We start from the raw sequence: 21,329 nt of genomic DNA on the forward strand, positions 1-21,329 counted from the left end.
TACTTAAATTTATTAGCATGAGATTAGATACTTAATAGAGCATATTCTATTAAGTACAGATACTTAAATCTTAAACATACCTATCTATTATTATTGTGTTATAATTATAGCTTTTTGTTATAATGATAGTATTTAAAACATAAAAGCATACTTTAATTTTGTACACATGGCATCTGTTTATTTTCTTTTTTGTTTTTTTTTTCCAATGTTTATTTATTTTTGAGAGATAGAGTCAGAGCATGAGTAGGGAAGGGGCAGAAAGAGAGGGAGACACAGAATCCAAAGCAGGCTCCAGGCTCTGAGCTGTCAGCACAGAGCCTGACATGGGCCTTGAACCCATGAGAACCTTGAGACCATGACCTGAGCCAAAGTCAGATGCTTAATTGACTGAGCCACCCAGGCGCCCCTATTTCTTTTTATGCCTAGACATAGACTAGACAGTATTACAAAATGGGAGTTTGGGGAAAAAGTGATCTGGAGTCTCTTTGGTCTTCATGGGGACTGTAAGGTCTGCCTTTGTGGGAGAACTTAACAATTTTCAGTTTAATAAATACTGTTAAACACCTCTTACTAAATTAAATTTGTTGATGTCATTTCTGTTTACTTTAGACTTTGAGAATGTTTGTGAATAATTTATATTCTACTGATACATGGTTAACTAATGCCATATGACTGCCATCCTTCTGGGAACCTTAGAAAAACAAGGTGGATCTCTCATGAGGTCTTTTCACAGAGAAAACTATTCTGTTACTGTAAACAACCCAGGAACCTAAATGCATAATATATAATGTGCCATGTTAGAGGAGGCCAATTAAAGATGCTCTCAGGCAAGAAAACACAAAGTGTTTCTAGTTTTTCCTCGTATTAACCAAGGACCTCTTTATACTTACAGTGCCATACATGTTCAGAGAATGAAAGGGTTAAGAAATAAGTTCAATTATTTTCATGTATTTGAAATTGTAGGGGAAGGAAAATTTTCCTCTACCCTTTCAGGTCCCTGGCTGGACCTAAGAATCAACTGACATAAGACAGAGTCACTGTTAAAAAGCATACCATTTTTATTAAATTTTTACATGTACTTGGGAACCTTCACAAGAGAATGAAGATCCAAAGAAGTGACCAGAGGAGAAAGGTTTTATACCTTTTTGACAAAGAAACAAAAAAATTTGTGAAGAATTGATAAGACAAACGGGGTTTGGGCTAAGGGTAGTACATTGTGGTGAAGTAATTAGGAAGGTAAGAGTTAGTATGACTAAGTTATAGATTTCTCTTGGCCTTGATTCCCTTTCTCTTCTTTCTTCCTGGTACAGGGAGGTCACTTTTCACATAGGAATTTTATGTCCTGATTTCAGGGATAAAAAGGAGGGTGACAGTGGCATTCTTTCACCTGCTGTTTCTCAAGAGCCGTTTAATTCAAAATGATCAGTATGTCAAAGTAGTATATTTAGGGAGGGATAGAAATTTAGTGAGCCTTTCATTATCCTTCAAAGTCTTTTTTCATTTTTGTTTAATGTATTTCATAAGCACAGTAAATGAAAAGGCTGCAATGAAATGAAAAGTATTATTTTCTAGGTATATTCTGCTATATATATTTTGTTATATCCATAGGTGACAAAATAATTCAATTCAGTCATAGAGGAAACTTGATTTATGAATATATGCTTTTTCATATTTTAAATATCTTATGTGCTTTCAACTGTGCCTTATTAGTATTAATCAGGTACATATAGAGAACCAATAAAAACACTTAAGATTTAAAATGTGGAGTTATGAAAACTTATGGATCTGTAGGTTATTCTATAAATGAAGAAGCTTCTTTCCGTAAAAATGTTTTGGAGGTTAACAAATTCACAGGGATTGCTTCTAACTTTGATTTTTTTTCCCTACTCTCTGAGCAGGGTCTTAATAAATTATAAAATGACATAATAATCATACAGTTAAAAAGATCCATAAGAGAAGCAATCTTTTACTTAGGTAATTCCTGGTAGAGAGATCATCATCTTTTGAATATTAAGGAATTAAGTGCATAAAGTGATGGACAAGTCCAGTAGATCTGTTTGCTGATGTAGTAGAAAGAATGGAAGAGGGTGTGATTGGCTCTAGTGGGAAACATGTCTTTGATGATAGTAATGGCTTTTAAAATTTTTTGATTGTGACCAATAGTAAGAAATAGATTTTACATTGCATTTGATATGTGTGTTGTATGTGTGTGTATTTATAAGAAAGAGATTATATATGTCAGGGAGTAGTATTGTGCATGTGAATGCATATTCATGAATGAAACATTATTACTGATGCATTCTGATGTTTTCTAATATCTTTTATTCTGTTAAAAATGCTGTCTTGAACCTCTAAATCGATTTCATGTTCCCTATTTGCAGCAGACCGGACTTCAAGCTAAAGCCCTCAATATATGGCTTATTAAGGGTCTATATTTTCTTTCTCTCTCTACTTTGCTAGTCTTATCTTTTATTAACCAACCATTTCCTCCTCATACTCCTGCCATCTGCTTATTTCTAGTGTGTCTGTTCCTCCTTTTCTTCCATTCTTCCTCTCCAGTGTTTATCAAGCCCTCACCATGAACCAGATGGTTTTGGGTGCTTAGTGTCCTTGCTCACAGTACTCATTTTACTTGGCATGCCACTTTCCATAGTTTTTTACTTAGCAAATACTATTTATTTCTCAAGATTCTGATTGAGGTCACCTCCTTTATGAATTTTTTTCCACAGATGCCCGATCTCTTCCTCCTCCTCCTATGCAGTAGAATTTACTGTTGATTACTTCTTAGGAGGAGTGGTAAAAATTCTTAGCTGCCTGTAATATTTTATCAGAAATGTTTGTTTACATTTCTCTGTCCCTCCCTACTAGACTATAATCTTCTCAAATGCAGAAACGTATTTGTCCATTTGGTCATTGGAGCTTGATGTGCTGTGTTTGATGTGTGGTACATGTTTACTGCTGGTGATTAGTGTGTGCTTTGTTATGTGATCTTCCCTTGATAGGAGAAAAAGCATCCTCCCTGTAAAAGAAAACAATTGCTTTAATGAAACAAATTTTCTTTCTTTCTTTTTTTTTTTTAAAGTTTGAAACCACTGGAGTCTTTTTTTTTTTTTTTTTTTTTTTTAACGTTTATTTATTTTTGGGACAGAGAGAGACAGAGCATGAACGGGGGAGGGGCAGAGAGAGAGAGGGAGACACAGAATCGGAAACAGGCTCCAGGCTCTGAGCCATCAGCCCAGAGCCCGACGCGGGGCTCGAACTCACAGACCGCGAGATCGTGACCTGGCTGAAGTCGGACGCTTAACTGACTGCGCCACCCAGGCGCCCCCAAATTTTCTTTCTTATTGAGAAAGAAGGCAGTAAAGGAGAGAAGATGAGGGCTGGTGGTAGCTGGGGGATGAAGGAGGGAGGGAAACTATATTTTAGGACTCATTACTGGCCTTTTACTCCTGCTCTTAACCTTTCCATTTTAGGATTTTGTTGTCTTCCACTTCTCCATTTTCTGACTTTCTGGAACCTCTTCTGTTTCATGTGGCTCCTAACAAGATAGAACCCAAACCTGGGTCTGAGGAGTCCTTACCCCATTTTCCACATCTGTGAAAGAATGCTAATGTCTGTGACTTTAGCAGTTATTTTTTAATACATTTTCCTATAGAATCATTGTTATAAATTGTGGATTGCTTTATATTACCATTAATATACTTAATACATTATGGATCAGTTCTGATTTTGTGGTCTATCCTCTAAACCTTTGCACATTTATAACATTAAGAACATGTGTACTGGGTTCCAAATAATTAACTTCCAGAGTTTTTAGGACATAAAAGTTTTCTAATTTAGGTGTGACTTTCAGTTGAGGTATTACCAGCAGCCTGGATTTTACTCTTTATAGCAGTAGCTTTGTGTTACACTCTTGCATATATGTACATATGTAGACCTATAAATATTATTTTAAAATAATTGAACATTTTTCCTTAGAGTTTTACTTGATATGGATGGAAACTTCAACCACAAGAGTAATTGTAATTGTTTGAGAAGTACAAATTTATAAATAACTGCTAGAATGACATGAATAAAATTTAATTCTCTTTAGGTGTAATTCTCTCTTGGAAGATACTATCTTAATTCTAGAGTTTCTGCCATAGCATTTAAGTGATATAATAAATACAGACTCATTCATAGATATCTGTAATTTTATGGAGCACATAGTTTTGGATACTGTTTATATTTCTGACACATTTCTGTACAGGAATTTGGATCTAATATGTTTTACTCAAACAATAGCATTAATTAAATAATAGTCTGTGCTGTTGGTATATCTGACTGAACAAATGTTACTTTATTTTTTTACAATAAAATCACTGTATATACAAACATTAAAAATTTTATTTTTTAAAAAGTTGCTAAAGTACATGCCATGTAAATTTAATATTTAGTTACTTCTGAGGGGCACCTGGGTAGGTCAGTTGGTTTAAGTGTCTGACTCTTGATTTTGGCTCAGGTTGTAATCTCATGGCTCGTGAGTTTGAGCCCCTCATCATGCTTGGGATTCTCTCTCTCTCCCCTTCTTTCTGCCCCTACCCTTCCTGCTCGTTTTCTCCAAAGAAATAAAACTTAAAAAAATTTTTTTTAAAAAATATTAATATATTTCTTATTTTGTCTCATTCTGGGTGTTAGAAGACAGGATGTTTTTTATTGATTTCTATTATTGATTTTATATTCATGATAAAAGTGCATAATATTTGAGTAAAGTTATTATCCTTTTTTTGGGCTAGTGATTTATTTAATAGAAGGATCTTGTATTATATTTTAGTGAAGAGCATATTGTTGCTATTATTACAATGTATGCAACCAATTAAGTTCATTTATTTTTCTTACTGTTTATAAGCTGCTAGTTTAATGAGCTGTTGTTTTTTTGTTAGACATTTTTGGCTCTCATAAACCAAGTGTTCCCTGCAGAAGAAGACAGCAAAAAAGATGTGGAAGATAATTGTAAGTATCAAGTTAAAAAATAGTTCTTAGCACAGAAAAGGAAGCTATCCTTCCAAAAAATAAACCAGTGGTTATATTACTAGGTATACTATACTGGTTCAGAAGAAATGTAGCCTTCTGACATGAAGGTTCATGTGAATGGAGGAGCTCAAAAGTCCTGAATTCATTATTGTTTCACATTTGCACTTTGGTGAAAGAGTCTCTTGAATGCCCTTTTAGTGTTATCTCAGTTGTGTAAATGTGGGGAATGGTAATAATTTACTATGAAGCCTGAACTAAAGATCTCTTGTTAACAGTTTGGAAAGAGTTATTTTGAGCCTCCTCTAGAATCAGATGATTTTTATGGTAGTATATGTGGTTCAGTAATTTGGAAGTTGAGTCAAGAGGACCCATTTAATGTCACTGTTTAAAGGAAACAGACATTTAAAAAATGTATAATAAGAGGAGCCTGGGTGGCATAGTTGGTTGAGCCTCCGACTCTTGATCTCTGCTCAGGTCATGATCTTGCGGTTTGTCAGTTTGAGCCCTGCATTGGACTCTGCACTGATGGCGTGAAGCCTGCTTGGGATTCTGTCTCTCCATCTCTCTACCCCTCCCCAGCTTGTGCTCTCTCTCTCTCTCTCTCTCTCTCTCAAAATAACTTAAAAAATTCTTTAAATGTATAAGTACTAATTGAAAAATTGATTTTAGGACATTATATTTTACCTTAGCATGTTTGGTGGAAAAACTATACAGTGAACCAGGCCATGTTTATTCTTTTGTTTTCAAGGTTAAGCAGTTTCGTTTTTTTATTTGGCAGTAAATATTTAAGAATCATATCCAGTTGTCTTGGTATCATTAATGGTATCTGACATTAAAAACTGTCTACTTAACGAGGTACCTGAGTGGCTTAGTCAGTTAAGTGTCCAACTTCGGCTCAGGTCATGATCTCACGGTTTGTGAGTTGAGCCCCGCATCGAGTTCTGTGCTGACTTTGGAGCCTAGAACTTGCTTCAGATCCTGTATCTCCCTCTCTCTCTGCCCCTCCCCTGCTCGCACCCTGTCTCTCTCTCAAAAATAAATAAACATTAAAAACAAAACAAAACAATTCTCCATTTAAAACAGGTAAGAGGTGCCTGATTGGCTCTGTTGGTAGAGCATGCAATTCTTGATTTTAGGGTTTTGGGTTCAAACCCCACATTGGGTGTATTTTAAAAATAAAATCTTAAAAACAAAAAAAGGTAAGAGAAAGGAATGTATTTTGTCCTTGTTGATTTTTGTTTAGAGTTCACATTTGAGTAAGCCTCTAATGTCCCAAGTATGGTTGGGACAGCATGGAATAGTGGAGTAATAGAAGACACAAGGGACTCAGGGAGAACCTGAGTTCACATTCTGACTATGCTGTTAGAAAGATGTGTGCCTGTGAGCAATTTATCTCTCCTCTTAGAGCATCTCATCTGTAAAATGGGAGTAATAATGTGTATGTGGCATGTTTAGAGATGATATATTTAAAATCTGTGGTGTAGTGCCTGACCTTCATCAGTCTCTCAAATGGTAGCTGTTATTATTTGGTGTAAGAGATTGAGGAAAAAAATTTGGATTTCCGTTTTCCCAATTTCTCAAAATTGATGGAGAATTTGTCTTAACAGCAATCACAACAACAACAACAACAACAACAACAAAAACTGAAAAGAAAGTGCAAAAGAAAGAATGAGATTCTACTATATATAAAATAAGAGAGAATTCTGTTCTGTTAAAACTTCCTGGGACATTCAGAACTATGAATTAATCCTGTTCACATATTATAATAGTGTTTTTTTTGTTTATATATCCACATGTAGCTAAACATAATAAATGGTTTTGAATTATTTCTAATGCATTAATAATAATTTTTTTTTTTTAACATTTATTTATTGTTGAGAAACAGAGACAGAGCATGAGCAGGGGAGGGGCAGAGAGAGAGGGAGACACAGAATCTGAAGCAGGCTCCAGGCTTTGAGCTGTCAGCACACAGCTCGATGCGGGGCTCAAACTCATGAACTGTGAGATCATGACCTGAGCTGACATTGGATGCTTAACAGACTGAGCCACCCAGGCGCCCCTGATTCATTAATATTTTAGAACTTGGTTGTATGATATTCTCTCTGCTTCCTTTAAGTAAGAATTCCTACTCCCACAATACACTGCCCTGGGAACGCTAATCATTTAAACCTGTAGTGACATGTGAATGACTGCTTGCTCTCATTTCCTTTACCTTCTTCCACCAACACATCCCCAAATATTTCAGGAATATCTGTTAATGAAACTCAGTTAAAATATCTGCCAATGGACACAAGGATCTTCTTCTTAAATTGTAATGCATGGGCTATTCCGTTTTCATTAAGACGTGGAAAGGTAAATGGTATTTCACAATGGTTGTTCAGAAGAAGGTGAGAGATGGGGGAGTGGTTGAACATCGATAAGAAAGATGACATGTAAGTCAGGCTCCTGGGACGAAGGTGGGAGAAGTGCAGGGATATAGAAAGGTTGGTGACCAGAACCTAAATTGGATACACCTCTGCTGCCTAACTCCTGTAAATCTTTCTCAATTCAAGGGAAAGATGCCATTCATCTGTTAGGAGGCTTCACCCACCAACTTACTTCTTGTTTTATTCTGCCTTAAGTGGCATTAGGAAACAGTGAGACACATGTCCTGGGAAAGTGAACTGGCTACATTATATGACTATAGAAGCATGGGCAGTCTTTATTGAGATAGATATAGCAAGAGACTCTTGTTTGACAGAATTGATTAGGTACTGAATTTTATGTTAGGCATATATACAGTGTAGGTATAAGTACGACTTCCATGAAGGATTAAGTAAATTAAGCAAATTAATCAGACATAGTTCTGCCCTCAAGGATCTATCTGGTTTAGTAGCCAAAATCAGATAGATACAAAATGATAATCATCATACAGGCAGTCTGGGCTAAGTACCATAAAGAAAGTACAAAGAAGAAAGTAGTTCTAGTGGTGGTGGTGGTGGTGGTAGCAGCGAGAATGGGGAATTTTCCTTTGAGAGATAATTTTTGAACTGACCTTAGAGGATAGGTAGATTTTTGACACCTAGAGATATAGAGGTGGAGTCCAATGCATGAATATGTTTGGGTTTGATAAGTAGTTTAGTCTGCCTGCAAGTTAGACCATAGTAAAGGGAGTTGTGGAAAATTATATGAAAAGATGAGTTGAATGCAAGTTTAATAAAGGACTTGAATATCAGACTTGAAAATGGACTTTGGTAGTTGATGGAATCTCACTGATACATTTTGAGGAGGAGAGACCTTTTTAATTAGTTTTCTAGCATGGTTAGATTCATGTGCTGAGTAGTCTGGATGGATTGGAGAAAAGAGAAAATGCTAATAATAGAAACAAAGTGGTTGGGAAAAAGTGGTTTTGTCTACTCCAGCATGTGGTAGAAATGGAGAAATGAAACTCAAGTGATTGGAGGGCTGGGAGAGTAGATTAGGCCGGGAGAATAGAGTAAATCAGAGTACATTATATTATTTTAATGTTACATATCATATAAGGCACATTAACAATATTGTATATATATGTGTGTATATATATATGTGTGTGTGTCTGTGTATATATATAATGTAATATTATACTCTGACATATGAGTAGAGCAGATCTCAGAAAAATAAGATTTCTACCCAGATTGTGTTGTTGAGTAGTTGCATGTCCTGGGTTAACACATACCATTTTTGCAGGACTCTTATTTCATATCAGTTGTGAAGTACTGACTGATCTGATGGCCCCACTCATTCTAAAATTTTATCTTTTGTAGTTTTTCTGTAAAATTCTGAGCATCAGATTTAATTAGTGGATTCACTTTGTTGTATTGAAAGTGTATTAAAATCAATGCTATCTGAAGTAGTACTTTCTTTCCACTTGAATTGTACTGAACTTTTTAACCAGTGTTCATTAATGTGTACTCACCTGGTATTTGCTAGATGTACTTACCTGGTTGGAACTATGTTGTTTAATGATATCACTGTAACACATGTGTAGATTGGAGGTATTTTAAATTGGCCTCTGGGGTTTACATGTACCAGTGTTTTAAAAAGATGAAATTAAATCTAACCTAGTAGGTGGATTTTTAGCTTGGATCAAAGTGATTCAGATTTAGATAGTATTAATTTGATTTTACTTTTCAAATATTTAAAGATTTACAAATTTTATGTTTCAGGTTCACTAATGTATTTAAATGAAGCCACTCTTCTTCATAATATCAAAGTTCGATACAGTAAAGACAGAATTTATGTAAGTATTTTACCTATGATTTAGGTTTTTGTGGGGATAATTGTTTTGCATGCTACTGTTTGATTTTGTTAAGCTTGAAATTTTCTAACAGATCAAATCTTGTTCTGAGCCTAATGAATAGAGTATGACCTCCAAGGATTTTTTTCTAAAAGTTTACTGCTCTAATTCCATGGCTAGGAACATGCATCATACATCATAGGCACTTAATAAATATTTGTGGAATGAAACCATGAATTCAGAGCATTATCTTTCAGACTTTAAAATGTCCAATTTAGTTTAAAAAAATTAATTATTTTGGGTTTTGATTTCTTATTTTTGGTATATGTCTATAGATACGTTAATTCACTATTCACAGTATTCTGCAAAAATTTAAGATAACTATAAAGAATATATGTTCAAATAAAAATTTTGATGATAAAGAAATGTACATTAAAGTAGAAGGCAGTGCCTGAGGAAATCTTAAGAACATCAAAACACTGATCATAGAAATAGTTGCAGTATTTCATTAAACCCAAGATGACTTACCTTAAAAAACCAGAATATTAAAAAATGAAAGACAATGCTTTTAATATAAGTTAGGGTTTATACCACATTTTTCAGATGGATACTTTTTTTTTTTTTTTTTTTTTTTTTTTTCGTTTTCCAACAATGTCTCTTTATTTTCTACTCAGGATAACATTACATAATAATCAGAATTACCCAAACTTGTTCCTTAGCCTTCTTCAGATGCAGCCTCCCTCCTTGACCTGTTTTTTTTATTTATTTATTTATTTATTTATTTTTTTAAATTTATTTTTTTTTTATTATATGAAATTTATTGTCAAATTGGTTTCCATACAACACCCAGTGCTCATCCCAAAAGGTGCCCTCCTCAATACCCATCACCCACCCTCTCCTCCCTCCCACCCCCCATCAACCCTCAGTTTGTTCTCAGTTTTTAACAGTCTCTTAAGCTTTGGCTCTCTCCCACTCTAACCTCTTTTTTTTCTTTTTTCCTCCCCCTCCCCCATGGGTTCCTGCCAAGTTTCTCAGGATCCACATAAGAGTGAAACCATATGGTATCTGTCTTTCTCTGTACGGCTTATTTCACTTAGCATCACACTCTCCAGTTCCATCCACGTTGCTACAAAAGGCCATATTTCATTTTTTCTCATTGCCACGTAGTATTCCATTGTGTATATAAACCACAATTTCTTTATCCATTCATCAGTTGATGGACATTTAGGCTCTTTCCATAATTTGGCTATTGTTGAGAGTGCTGCTATGAACATTGGGGTACAAGTGCCCCTATGCATCAGTACTCCTGTATCCCTTGGATAAATTCCTAGCAGTGCTATTGCTGGGTCATAGGGTAGGTCTATTTTTAATTTTCTGAGGAACCTCCACACTGCTTTCCAGAGCGGCTGCACCAATTTGCATTCCCACCAACAGTGCAAGAGGGTTCCCGTTTCTCCACATCCTCTCCAGCATCTATAGTCTCCTGATTTGTTCATTTTGGCCACTCTGACTGGCGTGAGGTGATACCTGAGTGTGGTTTTGATTTGTATTTCCCTGATAAGGAGCGACGCTGAACATCTTTTCATGTGCCTGTTGGCCATCCGGATGTCTTCTTTAGAGAAGTGTCTATTCATGTTTTCTGCCCATTTCTTCACTGGGTTATTTGTTTTTCGGGTGTGGAGTTTGGTGAGCTCTTTATAGATTCTGGATACTAGCCCTTTGTCCGATATGTCATTTGCAAATATCTTTTCCCATTCCGTTGGTTGCCTTTTAGTTTTGTTGGTTGTTTCCTTTGCTGTGCAGAAGCTTTTTATCTTCATAAGGTCCCAGTAATTCACTTTTGCTTTTAATTCCCTTGCCTTTGGGGATGTGTCGAGTAAGAGATTGCTACGGCTGAGGTCAGAGAGGTCTTTTCCTGCTTTCTCCTCTAAGGTTTTGATGGTTTCCTGTCTCACATTCAGGTCCTTTATCCATTTCGAGTTTATTTTTGTGAATGGTGTGAGGAAGTGGTCTAGTTTCAACCTTCTGCATGTTGCTGTCCAGTTCTCCCAGCACCATTTGTTAAAGAGGCTGTCTTTTTTCCATTGGATGTTCTTTCCTGCTTTGTCAAAGATGAGTTGGCCATACGTTTGTGGGTCTAGTTCTGGGGTTTCTATTCTATTCCATTGGTCTATGTGTCTGTTTTTGTGCCATCAGATGGATACTTAACTGGTATGTTTTAATTATAATTATTCATTGGGTATGTATGAGGTTTTTATTTTAATATGACCTACTTGTAAATTCCTTTGTTGGCTGGAGATAAATTACCACACTGTAGTTCTCCTGTTCTAAAGATGGGACTCCATTATTTTTGAAAGAAGAAAACACATGGCTTCTTTGACTCTTCCCAGATCAAATAGCAGTCTTAATCTTTTATATCACTATCACTTCTCCTAATTATACTCACTTAATTCTGACTAAATTACCTTTGTCTTTGCCATCTGTCCAAGTAGTGACAGCTGGGAAATAGAACGAGTCTTTTTAGAAGAGTTTACTTGCTGTCTTTCAATTGTATATAATATTAGTCCTCACTTTCTTGTTTGATTTTTTTTTTCAAATTCAACTAGTCAGGGAATATATTTGGGTTGATATATGGTTATTTTTTTAAATTTTTTTATTTTTTGGTTATTCTTGATTAGAAATATATTTAGAAGCAAAATTCACTCAGTCGGCAGACTCATACTGAGTATCTGATGTGTGCTAAATGCTGTTTTAGTTACCAAAATAATGCCCATTTTTAAAATTTGTTAAAACAAATTAAAAAAAAAATTTTTTTTAACGTTCATTTATTTTCAAGACAGAGAGAGACAGAGCATGAACGGGGGAGGGGCAGAGAGAGAGGGAGACACAGAATCGGAAGTAGGCTCCAGGCTCTGAGCCATCAGCCCAGAGCCTGATGCGGGGCTCGAACTCACAGACCGCGAGATCGTGACCTGAGCTGAAGTCAGACGCTTTACCGATTGAGCCACCCAGGCGCCCCAAAACAAATTTGTTTTAACAGATTTGTTAATCTTTGAAGTAGAACTGGTCACTATTTTGTCTGTACATGTCTTATATTAATAACTTGGTGGTAGAGCAATCATATTTATTTGAGCAAATTTTAATTATATATTTTTTCTAGAAGTTTGGAAAATTTTTATTACTTTTTTAAAATTTTAAAATATTTTATTTATTTTTGAGAAAGAGAGCAAGTAGGGGAAGGGCAGAGAGAGACAGGGAGACAGAGGATCTGAAGCGGGCTCTGTGCTGACAGCAGAGACATGAGCTCACAAACCGTGAGTTCATGACCTGAGCTGAAGTTGGACATTCAACCAACTGAGCCACCCAGGCACTCTGGAAAATTTTTATTACTTTTATAAGAATGATTATCCTTTTTTTTTTTTTTTTTTTTTTTTTTCAACGTTTATTTATTTTTGGGACAGAGAGAGACAGAGCATGAATGGGGGAGGTGCAGAGAGAGAGGGAGACACAGAATCGGAAACAGGCTCCAGGCTCCGAGCCATCAGCCCAGAGCCCGACGCGGGGCTCGAACTCACGGACCGCGAGATCGTGACCTGGCTGAAGTCGGACGCTTAACCGACTGCGCCACCCAGGCGCCCCGTGATTATCCTTTTTAAGAATTGAGATACTTTATTTTTATTTGGGATGTTTATACAAAAGCTTAACACTCATAGGATTTTCACTGGTCTTTTAATGTTTCTTTGTTGGTGTGGTATTGCACATGCTGACCTGTCCATTAATAACTGAAGGTTAACATGCATATTAATTATACTTTCAAGAAAATTAGTTTTCTTTTTTTCACATTTAGTTGATCTATAAGTCTTTTCTAAATTGCATGATTGATAGAAAAAATGATCTATTTGTGAAACTGAAGTTTTGGTTTCTCATGTATAATGTCTGTATCACTCTGGAGTATTTTAGGGTTATTCCTAGCTTTTTAGATCTTTCTTAACCGAAGGTACGTATGCAGTTAGGCAAATGACCTCTATTAGTGGCTGTTTGGCATCATCAGCTTCTGTTTGGAAAACCAGTGTTTTCAAAGTTAACTGAAGCCATGATTAGTATGTTTTTTTAGCCAATTATGTCTTTTGGTTATAAAACCATCAAAATAACCATCTAGTTATTATTACTATAACATATGGAAGAGGAGGAAACAGTTTGAAATAAGAGTTTACATTTGATATTTTTCTATTTCTCATCAACCAGAATTATCACTGTTCTTCCTTAGAGTTGAGTAGAACTCACATTTAACATATTTATTGGTTACTAATATCTCTGTAACTTTCCTTTGTCTCCCACAGAAATATTTTAAAAATTTAAAAATTAAAAATTTTTTTATTCCACTGCAGTAAACATCTTTGAGAGCATTCACTGAATTTTAGATTAGTAATCTGAGAGTTCAGCGTTTCTGCATCATTTCCCTTCTACAACTAGAAGCAGAAAAGAGAAAAGTATGGTAGAAAAGAGAAAAAATATGGTCCTGCCTGCCCTAGTTTGGCCAGTAAACCACTGCTAATTGCTAAGCCACAACTCTTTTTCTACCCACAAGGAATTTTATAAATCCTATTGGTACTTTTTTCTGGTCTTTTAGAACCACAGTTAAATTCCAAATTTAAAAGCAAACTTAAGTTGCTCATTAAACATTTAGCCTGTCAGTGTTCTAGGCAATGGTCAGCATAGGTTGTTTTGCAAAAATCTGGGACCAAGTGGTCACCACAGCACTAAATCAGTCTTTGGCGTTCAGTGATGGGGATAGGCCTAGAGGATCCTGTGAGTTATATTAAGCTCTTCGGTAGCACAGTAAATAAAGTAGTCCAGGTGAGGAATATAAATGACCAAAACTCGAGCTGTAGAAATAGAACTAGGAGGATGGGTTCCATAAAGTGGAGTCAACAGAAGAAGGCTAATTGATATGGAGACTTAGACACTGCTCTTTGTCTGTGGCTTGGTGGTGATGCCATGAACCAGGGGGCAGGGGTTGCATACAGGAGGAGAGCATTTTCTTTGAGGCAAACAGCGGGGGGGGGGGGGGGGTGGTCAAGAGAGATAATCTTGATTTTGGATATGCAGAGTTTGAGATGCAGATGGTATGAAGAGATGAAAATATTTATTAGAAGAGAAATACGGGTCCTGTAGAGGGAATGTTTAGGGCTGGAAATGCCGATTTAGGAGTCCTAATTTATATAGAGAATTAAAGGTATCTATTTGCTGAAATTTCTTTTTCCTATGACCCTTGTTTAGTTTTATTTTTTAATTTTTTAAATGCTTATTTGTGAAAGAGAGGGAAAGAGAACACGCATGTGTGTGAGCAAGTGGAGGAGGGGCAGAGAGAACAGGAGACACAGAATCCCAAGCAGGCTTCAGACTCTGAGCTGTCAGCACAGAGCCTGATGTGGGGCTCAAACTCACAAACTGCAAGATCATGACCTGGGCCGAAGGCAGACGCTTAACCACTGAGCCACCCAGGCACCCTGACCCTTGTTTGGTTTTAAATGAAAATGAACTATTGGAAAATTTTACATTTATGCCTTTTCTGTTTAGACCTATGTCGCCAACATTCTGATTGCAGTGAACCCATACTTTGACATACCTAAAATATATTCTTCAGAAACAATAAAGTCGTATCAAGGAAAATCTCTTGGAACAATGCCACCTCATGTCTTTGCAATTGGTAAGTAATTTAATTGTATTTTAATTTTTTGCCTTATACAAATTTGCTGTTTTTCTTTTGGGATAATAAAAGGTACCATGAATTGAATATGTATTTTGGTGGGCCTTTATGCATTTTGAATGTATCACCTTTATTTAGGAGCATGTATCTTATACTGGATAGGGAAGACTACTTTTGCAGAATGGGGCAATTGTACATCATTATTTTTGTTAAATGTCTGTGTCCTCTTAAGTTTGTCCACCCAGTTGAAAGTAGGACATAATAAAAGCTGACATAATGGTTTTTTTTGACTCCTCAGCACGATTAGCTCCATCTTGAAAGTGTCCTTCTTCTTAGCTTTGGAGCTCAGACTTTCCAGTGTTACCCAGGTCATCACTTGTGAGGGTGTTACTAGGGCTAGATAAGAGGTTGTTAAGAGCTGACGTTTTCCATGCCTTATCTTGCATCAGGGGTTTATAGAATGTTAAGGATTGAAAACGATATATGCTTCTAGGGAATCTGTGTGGGAAGATAGCAGTCTTTGCCTTTCTCGGGTCTTCTCTCATCTTTTTTTTTTTTTTTTTTAAGTTTATTTATTTTGAGAGAGGGAGAGAGCACGAGTAAGGAAGGGGCAGAGAGAGAAGGAGAGAGAGAGAATCCCAAGCAGGCTCAGAGCCCATTGTGGGGCTTGAAGTCATGAACCGTGAGATCACCACCTGATCCAAAGTCAGATGCTTAACCGAGTGAGCCACCCAGGTGCCCAGGTTTTCTCTCATCTTGATGGACTTTAGCCCTGAGGAACATAGAGATGGAGTTTTTTGACACACATACTCTCATAGCTGGTGACTGCAAGTACAAAGATGTTAGTTAACCCTTTGGATCCAGACATAACCAACAGTTAAGTGCTGACATGTTTTGGTACTAGTTCTTGGTGCAGTCTGTTTCGCTTTGGGCTTTCTTTTCATGCCTGTGTTTTGGCCAAGCCAGGCTTCACTTCCTAATTTGGCTGACTTGTGTACTGTGTACTACTACACAGAGTGACTATGTCACCCAAATCCAGTGCAATAGCAGATTGACTTTTAGTTCTGAGATGCTCTGATGGGCATTAGTATGCTTTCTATGAGCTAGCAAAATGGTACCAAATCCTTAGAACCTGAATATGACCAAGCTCATTACTGGAGAGAAATTATATGTTCAAAATGTAAATAAACTGACTTTTATTTTTAGTTCTTTACTGTTAAACATATTTAGAATGATATGAAAGTGAGTGGAACAGATTGCTGATAAATTGGGCAGAAGGATGTGTATACTCTTGCATGTAGTTTGCATTTGGTCTAATAGAGTAAAAGCCATTTGTAAAGCCTTTTCTTCACTTGTATGGGTAGCATATGTCTGAAGTGAGAAATAATTGTGTTATAGGGTTAAATTGGTTAGAACCTAATTTTGAATTAAAATTGTTTTTAAATTAAAAAAAAATTAATTTATTTTTTAGGGAGAGGGGAAGAGAGTGTGTGTGTGTGTGCACGAACAGGGGAGGGGCAAAGGAAGAGGGAGAGAGAAAATCTCAAGTAGGCTCCATGCCCAGTGAGGAGCCCAATGCAGGCTCAATCTCATGACCCTGAGATCATGACCTGAGCTGAAATCAAGAGTCAGAGACTGAGCCACCCAGGCACCCCTGAATTAAAATTGTTTTAATATGAGACTACTTTGACAGAATTAAATTGTGCTCAACTTGTGTTTTTAATACTACCACACAGATTTTGCATTTATGTATTTATTTTCTCCAGCAGAACTTTTGTTTGCCAGATTTCTTAATTGGTAGGTGTTAACTTGCTTTTTTCTGGGGCCCTCATTAGTTATGCATTGTGAGCATTTTGTTTTTTGTTTTTTGTTTTTTTGTTTTTTTGTTTTTTTTTTTTAGACCTGCTTTGGAATTGGGAAGAACTGAGACACAGCTCATAATATGAAAAACATTTTAGTGCAAAAAATTAAGAGTTGTTTATTTGGATTTCATATTACTTAGCTGTCAGGGTAGTAAGATAGGACATTTAGTGTAAAAACTATTTAGAGATGTTTTGAACACTTGAGTGATTTTATTTTAAAATGTTACTAGCTGTAGGGGTGCCTGGGTGGCTCAGTTGGTTAAGCCTCCGACATCTGCTTGGGTCATGATCTCACGGTCTGAGTTTGAGCCCCTCGTCAGGCTCTGTGCTGACAGCTCTGAGCCTGGAGCCTGCTTCAGATTCTGTGTCTCCCTCTCTCTCTGCCCCTACCTTGCTCAGTCTCTCTCTCTCTCAAAAAGTAAATAAACATTAAATTTTTTTAAATGTTACTAACTGTAAACATACATTTATAATTTCTTTAAGAGCAAGTGCTCTTTGATAGTAAAATAACTTTCAGTCATTTAGTAAATTTGTATTTAACACACTGCTCATTATTAATGTGTTATTTTTAACCCTAGCTGATAAGGCTTTTAGAGACATGAAAGTGCTCAAGATGAGTCAGTCTATCATCGTATCTGGAGAATCAGGAGCTGGCAAAACAGAAAATACAAAATTTGTTTTAAGGTGAGGAGTATTCAGCTAACCTGGAATATTTTGAACAGATTGTTTTTTTTATTTGTGGTAAAAAAAAAAATATCTATATCTATCTATCTATCTATCTATCGCTTAACATTTACCAGTTCAAGCATTTCTAAGTGTGCAGTTCAGTAGTATTACATATATTCACATTGTTCACCTAATATCCAGAACTTTTTATTTCACAAAACTGAAACTGTGTGCTCATTGAACAACTCCATTTTCCCCTATCCCAGCCCCTGGCAATTACCTGTCTGCTTTCTGCTTCTGTGATTTTGACTACTCTAGATACCTCATATGAGTGAATCATACAGTATTTGTCTTTCTGTGACTGGCTTATTCCACTTACATAATGTCCTCAAATTTTATCCATGTTGTATCACGTGTCACAATTTCCTTTCCAAGGTGAATACACCTGTGGGGTATGAATATACCACATTTTGTTTACTCATTCATTCATCAGTGGGTGCTTTGGTTATTTCCAAAGCTGTTAGGAATAGTGCTACTGTGAATGTGTTATGAACAAAGAGATACGAGTCTTTCATTGAACAGGTTGACTTTGAATACATTTGCATACTTTATTTTATTTTTAAAAATATTTTATTTTTAAGTAATCTCTACACGCAGTGTGGAGCTTGAACCCACAACCTCCAGATCAAGAGTTGCATGCTCCACTGACTGAGTCAGCCAGGTACCCCTTCCATACTTTATGACACAGCTTAAAATGGTGGGGTCTTGGTGTACATGGGTGGCTCAGTCAGTAAAGCGTCCGACTTCAGCTCAGGTCATGATCTCACAGCTTGTGAGTTCGCCCTGCATTGGGCTCTGTGCTGACAGCTCAGAGCCTGGAGCCTGCTTCCGATTCTGTGTCCCTCTCTTGCTCTTCCTGACTCCTGCTCATGCTCTGTCTCTCTCTTGCTCTTTCTCTCTTAAGAATAAATAAAACATTAAAAAAAAATGTTTAAAAAGCTATAACAGAATAGTTGCATTTAAATATAAATTTGTAAATTTTAAATAAATAGTTGTAGTGGTGATCGAAGTTTAAATTTTACATGTGTTAAATGATATTAAAATTACAAATGTAATACGTACAATATTAGTCATGTAAATGTTTTTACCTGTATTTTAAACAGATACCTGACTGAATCCTATGGAACAGGTCAAGATATTGATGATAGAATTGTTGAAGGTATTGTTAATTTTTTAAATTCTTATTTTTTATTGTTAGATATGTACTGGAATTAACTTATGAGAATCCTCTAGGTGGTCTGGAATGTTCTCCCAGAGATCCAAAAGTCCCTTCCATTTCCTACAAATCTTTGCTCATGTATATTCTCCTTTATTTAATATCTGTTGTCTTCCCTCTCACCCCAGGTAAGTGCTAAGAGGGCAGAGATTTTTATATATTACAGTTCCCTGGAATAGTGTTTAATACGTGGGATATGATCCATATATATGTTTTGGATGAATGAAAGAAATATAGGATACTTTCTGGTCTCCTGTTTGTTTAGTTGACCCTGTGTTTTGTAAAGAAGGAGAGAGGAAGAGGGTTATTTGGAATTAAAATGCTCTTTTGGGGAAATCATTTTAATGAATAGGTACAGTTGGAAGGCAGGAGTCTGTAAATTGATTTCCTTAAGGTCAGTGCTTGCATACCCCTTACAAAGTCTTCTTGTATCTCATTTGGAAACAACTGTTCTAGTCTACCACCGTGTTGAATCTGTACCACCCTCCAGCATCATAGATTCCTCTCTGGTCTCCCCACTTAAGTTTTTGCTTCCCTGTAATCTATTCTCTGTGTGGAAATTGGGATGATCTTTTCAATCTTTTAATGGCTTAATATTGCTCTGAAGATATAGCTGCAAATCTGTAACATCACTAACAGTGCTCTGTGTGGTCTGGCCTCTGTCTCCTTTGCTCTAATTGAGCCATGTTTCCTTTGAGTCCTTATACTTTATTCATGGTGGTCTCCTTGTAGTTTTATGAGGTGCTTTGAGCCTATGTGGACACTCCTTCTCCTTCCTCCTTCCTCATTTTCTGGTATGAGGCAGTCAGTAAATATTTTCATAATGATGATGATGAAGTTAACATATGGAGATGTATTACACATTGTCTGATTTGCTGAAAATCTGTTCCTAATTTGAATCCCTACAGAATGAGGTAAGTACTATTTTATCCCTACTTTAGAGATTAAAAACTGAGGTAAAAAGATTTTAAGTAACTTGCTGAAGAGCATATAGCTCATCAGTTGTGGAAGTGGGATATAAACTCAGGCATCTTAAGAAAAAAAATAAACTCAGGCATTGTAACTATGTGCTGTACTGAGAGCATATTTTAATACTCTTAGTATTTTAAAGAAAAATTTCAGTTGGACAGAAATTTATTGAGGGGCTTCTGTGTTCATTCATTTTGCTACATTATAGCTAGCAGGTGTTACGTTCTTTTTTTCACAATTGTGAAATATGAGTGTGGATGAACATAAATTCAACTCTGATAAACATTTTTAAAGTTTGCAGCAATCATGTTTTTCATGTTTCTTGACATAATTTTATAGTTTTACTTATAGTTCTCACTGTGCTTTTGTAACATACCCAGGTTTGAAGATCTAATAAGTAGTGCTTAATTCATAGTAAAGTACCTCACTTTAATGAGGGAATCACCCTTTAAAATTGAATAAATAAAAAGAACAAATTATGAGTTAATTCAATAAAATACTAATTAGTATTCTGATTTGTTTACTTGAGGTACAAATGTGCTTGCAAATTTGATATAAACCTGGTTTCTTCTGTGAGAATGTAGTGTACAACATGTAGAGTACTGTAGTTGAGAAAAGTTGGAAAGTATTATTCCAGCTCCTTACTAGAGGATAGTAGATGTTAACTAGAAGAACATAGAAATCATTTGGTGCCGTCTTCAATTGAAAATTGGTTGTTGGTTTTAGAATGATGTATCAATAATATTACTGTAATTTTCTGGTAGGCTCTTATCCTAATTTTGGATATTTTACTTAATATATTAAACCCTTCAGCAAAAACTAGTAGATCTCTGTAGAGGAGTTGGGGAGACCTGAAATTGAGTTCCCCTTTTGCCACTAGCCAGTCATGTGGCTTTCTAGAAGTCAGTTGATTTTGTTAGGCCTCAGTTTTCTTGCTCATCTGAAAGGTTAGATGTATATGCAAACATTTTTCAGTTTTAATACTTTGTTACTTTTTTTGGAAAGTGAAACAATCGGAAAGTGATCTTTAAAAGGGTTTGGATACTTGTTAATAAGCTTTCTACCATGGATTGTGTAAGAGAGGTGGACTTTAATAAAATGTTTCTTAAAAATATTATAGTAATAAGCATCATAAAGCAGTTTATGAGGCTGCAGATGGAGAAACATGTAAGATTGGCATTAATCTAGTATATTTATAGTTGAGACTGGTGAGTATAAGAATAGAGTCCAATAAATCTTCCTTAGTCATATGTGTGTAGATTATAAGATAAAAACAATTAAAATTTTACATTTGTTCATTGTGAGTTTAAGTTTTTTATTTCTTATTAAGCTTTTTATTGTAATTCCATTATAGTTAACATAAGTGTTACATTAGTTTCAGGTGTACAATATAGTGATTCAGCAGTTCTGTACATCATTTCTCAGTGCTCATCATAAGTGTACTCTTCTTAATCCCTTTTGCCTATTTAACCTATCCCCCTACTCAGCTCCCCTCTGAAATGCTTTATTTTAAACAAGTCCCCTTGTTTAAAGTTGTTATTTTTTTTTTCAACAAGAACATTTTTTACTTGAAGCATC

At 35.9% G+C, this 21,329-nt stretch overlaps 1 protein-coding gene across 15 annotated transcripts in view; it reads left to right on the top strand.

The window, feature by feature from the left end:
* Positions 1-21,329, top strand: part of MYO6 (myosin VI) — a 143,615-nt gene that overhangs the window by 57,889 nt on the left and 64,397 nt on the right. For all 15 annotated transcript variants that reach the window (XR_006717347.1, XM_045498818.1, XM_045498819.1 and 12 more), the window contains exons 3-7: positions 4,923-4,992; positions 9,198-9,271; positions 14,849-14,978; positions 17,419-17,524; positions 18,670-18,725. Coding sequence is in view for 14 of the 15 variants with exons in the window: in XM_045498818.1 (XP_045354774.1) it covers positions 4,923-4,992; positions 9,198-9,271; positions 14,849-14,978; positions 17,419-17,524; positions 18,670-18,725 (436 nt within the window). In the remaining variant the exon portion in view is untranslated. The remainder of the gene's footprint in view (positions 1-4,922; positions 4,993-9,197; positions 9,272-14,848; positions 14,979-17,418; positions 17,525-18,669; positions 18,726-21,329) is intronic.

Source organism: Leopardus geoffroyi, chromosome B2 (genome assembly GCF_018350155.1).
Source record: "Leopardus geoffroyi isolate Oge1 chromosome B2, O.geoffroyi_Oge1_pat1.0, whole genome shotgun sequence".
Classification (NCBI taxonomy): domain Eukaryota; kingdom Metazoa; phylum Chordata; class Mammalia; order Carnivora; family Felidae; genus Leopardus; species Leopardus geoffroyi.